General features: G+C 55.9%; 1 protein-coding gene across 1 annotated transcript; it reads left to right on the plus strand.

The window, feature by feature from the left end:
* Positions 1–4,516: 4,516 nt before the first annotated feature.
* Positions 4,517–5,345, plus strand: LOC101105840 (calmodulin). Its single transcript, XM_004014311.5, has one exon. It carries the CDS (start codon positions 4,646–4,648, stop codon positions 5,093–5,095), a length of 450 nt encoding a protein of 149 aa, XP_004014360.1. The 5' UTR covers positions 4,517–4,645; the 3' UTR covers positions 5,096–5,345.
* The last annotated feature ends 296 nt before the right edge of the window (positions 5,346–5,641 follow it).

The raw sequence follows: 5,641 nt of genomic DNA on the forward strand, positions 1-5,641 counted from the left end.
GGGACATTCCAGCCAGTTCTACGGTGATGGGAAATAAAACACGTGAGACCTTAGGAAGATTTCCACCTGGGATGGTTAAAGTGAAAGTGCCTGGGAGAAGTCTTAACCCTCTGGAAGTACTCGATGGAAGCACTTCTTACAGAAAGTGCTGGAAGAAAAGTCCACTGTTACCGGGTCAGGTGTGTGCATGGATGGTGAGTGGAGCGTGACATGTCTCCTTCCAAGTTCCCCTAAAGAGGGGAGAGGACAGTCCTGCCAGCCTGACCTATGCAGGCGAGTTGTGGGCCCTGAAAACCCAGCAGCCTTGGCTGGCAAAGAGTTGTGGGTGCAGAGCAATCAGATGCGTGCACATGATGTGATGTCTACCTCCTGGCAGCCCCAGAATCACACATCTGCTGCAACAGAGACCTGGAAAGGTGGCCTTCAGCCTCAGATCATGTCCTGTAGAACGTGCTCATCCAGCTAATCTGCTCCTCCACCAGGAGCACCAGCCCTGTGAGGGCCAGTAGGAACAGGAAACAACAGAAGCACTGGGAGCGAAGCGGGACAGACACTGTCCCCTGCACCTGGGAACCCAGGCATTTAGTTCAGATTAAGACTTTCTGAGACCTTAGAACAGCCACCCTGGTCGCCTTCAAGGATGCTTGTCCTTTGGCCTGGAAGCAAATGCCGGGAGGAAGCGTGGAGGTGCCGGGCGGACAGCAGCACTTGGGCAATGGGGCAGCGAGGGACAGTGCAGTTCCTATTATTGAGTGCCTTCTGTATGCCAGGCTCTAAGTGACTGCCTCTTGTCCGCTCGTGTCACCCTGACATCCCCGACACCCCGTAAAGCCGGCGCTGTGTCGTCTCCTTTAAAGGGAGGCCCCTGGAGCTGGGGAGGTGAGGTCACCCACGCCAGGCTGGTGGAGAGGCCCGCCCCCGACCCCCTGCTGCCCAGACCATGCCGTGTGGCCCAGGTGGGAGTGTTGTGTTCAGGGTGGGGGCCTGGTGGGGGCAGCAGCTGAGCTGGGGAGGGGGTTGCCTTGTGGGTGGCAGTGATCTCCACATGGTGTCTTTTCCCTTTTCTTGGAGTGGGTCTCCTGGGTAAGATTGGGGCAGGGCCATTCCCGCGGAGACTGGCTCAGGAGGACGGACAGGCAGGTCCCTGCAGGTCTGGGAGGCAGAGGAGCCTCAAGACCCGTCCTGCAGGTTCCTGGTGTTTCGCCCACAGAACCCAGACAGCAGTGGGGTGCCGTGTCAGGTCCCTGGGAAGCAGAGCCACCTTTGACCTGGCTTTGCACACCTCCCCCGCACACACACACACACACACACACACACACACACTTATGGCTACTGAGTGTGCAAGTTCCCTGCCCCGAGGGCCTCAGGAATCACCCGGCCAGCCTGGAAAAGGTCACCTTCCTGTCCCAGCCTCCTCCATCACCCTTCCTCCTGTAGGACAGGGGTTGGGAGAAGCCGAGTGTCCCTGAGAGACAAAGGTAGAGTCAGGAGCAGACGAGGCCCAGGAGGGCAGGCTTGCTGGCCCACCTGCCAGAGTCTCTGCTTCCCGCTTCCCTCTGCTCCAGACTCTCCTTCCGCTGCAGACCAAGCGCCCCAGCAGGCAGCAGGCACAGACATCCTGCGCCCCTGCAGGGACCACGGTCTCCCTGCTGGGTCTGCAGCCCCTCCTCCCTCCTCCTGTGCCTGAGGGCTGCCCAGGGAGTGGCGGCCCCCAGTCTCCTCATCCTTAGCCCCCAGCGTCCCAGGTGGCCATCCTTGTCCCCTTACCCACTGGCCTTGAGAGCAAAGTCCTCTTCCAGTGAATACTTCTAGGAGTGTTGCTGCTGCTAAGTCGCTTCAGTTGTGTTCGACTCTGTGTGACCCCATAGACGGCAGCCCACCAGGCTCCCCCATCCCTGGGATTCTCCAGGCAAGAACACTGGAGTGGGTTGCCATTTCCTTCTCCAATGCATGAAAGTGAAAAGTGAAAGTGAAGTCGCTCAGTCGTGTCTGACTCTTAGCAACCCCATGGACTGCAGCCCACTCCTCCATCCATGGGCTTTTCCAGGCAAGAGTATCTAGGAGTGTTGGTTTCCACCAAATGCAAACATGAGGACTGCATAGTCAAAGCTATGGTTTTTCCAGTAGTTATGTATGGCTGTGAGAGTTGAACCATAAAGAAGGCTAAGCACCAAAGAATTGATATTTTTGAATCAATTGGTGTTGGAGAAGACTCTTGAGAGTCCCTTTGATTGCAAGGAGATAAAACCAGTCAATCCTAAAAGAACCCTGAATATTCATTGGAAGGACTGATGCTGAAGCTAACGTTCCAATTCTTTGGCCACCTGGACTCATTGGAAAAGACCCTGATGCTGGAAAAGATTGAGGGCAGGAGGAGGAGGGGACGACAGAGGATGAGATGGTTGGATGGCATCACCCACTCAATGGACGTGAGTTTGAGCAAGCTCCAGGAGACAGCGAAGGACAAGGAAGCCTGGTGTGCTGCAGTCCATGGGATTGCAGAGTCAGACGTGACTGAGTGACTGAACAGCAACAACCAAACACAAGGTGATCATGGAATAGCAGCACCTTCCGTTGATCAAAGACACTTTGAGCTTTGATCCTATGACATCTGATCAGATATGGGGACTTATTATCCTACCTCATAGCTTTGTGTGTCTGTCATACAGACACACAAATTAAGTCCCCAAATCAAGGATGGAATTAGAACCCAGAGTTCAAGTCTCCTGACAATATCTGCAAAGCTCTCCACTTACAGTGCAGAATCAGCGATGAGAGTAAACGAGATGAGAAGAAAAGGAAATTTAAAGCATAGATTTATATCTTCAAATATTCTTAAAAATAAGCAAGGGAGCTGGGCTGGTCCCAGTAATCAGAGGCCCCACCCTCCCCACTTGGCTTATGAAGCTGGTCTCCCAGGAGAATCCACACCCTCCACCCAAGACAATTGTCAGTTTCATTGAGAAATTGATTGCTCATTATGTGTTGGCCTCTGCACTCTTCTGCTCTGAGATGAGACAGTGATCGTCTTCATGATGTCTGTGTGCTCTCAGTTGTGTTCGACTCTTTGCAATCCCACCAGGCTCCTCTGACTATGGGATCCTCCAGGCAAGAATATTGAAGTGGGTTGCCATTTCTCCTCCAGTGGATCTTCCTGACCCAGGGACTGAATCCTGGTCTCTTGTGTCTCCTGCCTTGGCAGGCGGGTTCCTTACTACTGAGTTACCAAGGAAACCCTTCATGTGAGGAGTTGGGCAACCAGAAGGTTTCCCGTCTCTTTCTGCATCTGGGTCCCCTGGACTCAGGGTGGCCAGGGGTGGATGTGCAGGGTCAAGAAGTGGAGAGGTGTTTGCCCAGCTGCCCTCTAGGGAAGGGCAGAATGCTGTCTGATGGTTGAACCAGGAGTGGAACTTACTAATTTATCAGGAGGACAGAAGCAGTCTGTTCCTCCCCTGGAGGTATAGCTGGGGCAAGTCAGAGGATTTATAGGGATCACGAGGGAATTTACTTGAGAAAGTCACCATGGGGGCCCCAGGGCAAATGTCCCTTTACAGCCTTGCATCTCAGCTCTTCTTGGTCTAAACTCTGCTTCAGAGCAGTGGGCAGAGATGAAACAGATAAGACTATGTAGCCCAGGAATTTGTCTGCTTAGGGCTGACTTAGTAAACCCATAAGGCAAACCAAGTACACAGCTTTAGCCACCCGCTTCTATATCTTCCCGCCCCTCGCATCTTTGGGGTCTGCCTGATCCAGCCCAGCACTCTCAGGCAGGACCTCTCTGGAGTTATAAGTGAAGGAGGGTCCCCACCTTCCTGGGGTCTCTGTAGAGAACCCGGGACTTGGGACAGAATCAGAGAAGCTAGAGGGGAGCTAAAGAAGAGGACCTTGCGGGATACTGGAGGCTTCCTCTCGCCTCTGAAATCACACTTCAAACATTCACTTCATGAATGAATCTCAGCAGTACTTGTGGCAGGCTCTGCCCGCCCCAGCTCCCCCTTTCTCCAAGCCAAAGTCAGGCAGACGAGTCCCCACCTGAGGACCTGCCGGCCACCGTGGGCTGGAGAGTGATGAAGCCCGCGTGCATCCTGGGAGAATCCCACTGAGCTCTACCACCACAGCCCACCCTTCAGGATGGGGACTGGACAGCCCCAGAGAGAACAGGAACGCTGGCCACAGCCCTCCCAGTCCTCAGGGCTGTGGGATGCTCCCCTCCCCTCCCCACACTGGTCTCTAAATTTGGAAAAGTTCTCTTGAGCCCCCCATCTTGAGCTTGGCTAGACTGAGAGTGCCGTGGGCACTGTGCTCTGCTGTCGGGGTGGGCGAGGCTGGGCCACGTTGGTTCTCTGCAGCCTCTCCTGGGGCGGGCCCGCCTCTCCAGTTCCTGCATTTCTCGTCTGTCTGCAGTCCGCTGTCCCTCCCTGGGAGGAGGATCTCGCCCCGGGACATGCGGTGGGTGGGAAGTGTCCTCCTCCCTTTGCTGGGATGCACAGAAAAGGAGGGGGCTCCCAGCAGTGGCAAAGCTGCCGCCTGAACTGTGTTCTCAGACACACACACAGCCTTGGTCCCGAGCTGGTCCCAGCTCTGACGTGAGCCCCTCAGGCAGGTTGGCAGTGAGCTGGTGAGCTCCGTAGCAGGTGCGAGCGACATGGCAGAAAAGCTGTCTGAAGAGCAGGTGGCGGAGTTCAAGGAGGCCTTCGACAAGTTCGACAAGGACAAGGATGGCACCATCAGTGTGCAGGAGCTGGGCACCGTGATGCAGGAGGTGGGCCTGAAGCCATCAGAGGCTGAGCTGAAGGTGCTCATCGCCCGGCTGGACACGGACAACAACGGCATCATCAGCTTCCAGGAGTTCCTGGAGGCCATGGCCGCAGGGCTTCAGACCTCAGACACAGAGGAGGACCTGAGGGAAATCTTCCGTGCCTTCGACCAGGACAACGATGGCTACATCAGCGTGGACGAGCTCAGGCAGGCCACAGCCCAGCTGGGGGAGAAGCTGTCTCAGGACGAGCTGGATGCCATGATCCGGGAGGCAGACGTGGACCAAGATGGCCGGGTGAACTATGAGGAGTTCGTGCGCATCCTCACCCAGAACTGAGGCCCCCCACCCCCCACCCACTCTGCTGCCCCCTGCCTCCGCCCGACTCTGGTCCCACTGCCTGGTCGGGCCCTGCTTCCATGTGGGGACAGTTGGTGTTGGGCAGGAGGGGCTTCCCCGTGGCCTGGGGTCTGATCTGCCCGGCCAGACTGAGAGTGCTTGAGAGACGGGGGTGCTCTTTACCCTGCAGAGCTGTTGTGAGGAGACCCAAAGCGATGCTCCAGTTGGAATAAAGGGATGTGAGCTCCAAGGTGTACGACTGTGCTTGAATGGGGGTAGAGGGAGGCTGGGGAGGGTGGAGGTTGGGTGGGGTTGTTGAAGGACCCCAGCGGGGGCATGTGGGGTTCTCTTGAGCCTCTCCTTGTTCCACTCAGCCCTAATGGGGGACCCTAAGACTCCAGGCAGAGAAGGCAATGGCACCCCACTCCAGTACTCTTCCCTGGAAAATCCCATGGACGGAGGAGCCTGGTAGGCTGCAGTCTATGGGGTTGCTAAGAGTCGGACACGACTGAGCAACTTCACTTTCAATTTTCACCTTCATGCATT

The sequence above is a fragment of the Ovis aries genome, chromosome 13 (genome assembly GCF_016772045.2).
Source record: "Ovis aries strain OAR_USU_Benz2616 breed Rambouillet chromosome 13, ARS-UI_Ramb_v3.0, whole genome shotgun sequence".
NCBI lineage: Eukaryota > Metazoa > Chordata > Mammalia > Artiodactyla > Bovidae > Ovis > Ovis aries.

Coding starts and splice junctions, on each gene's coding strand:
- LOC101105840 (XM_004014311.5), top strand. CDS start 4,646: ATGGCAGAAAAGCTGTCTGAAGAGCAGGTGGCGGAGTTCAAGGAGGCC.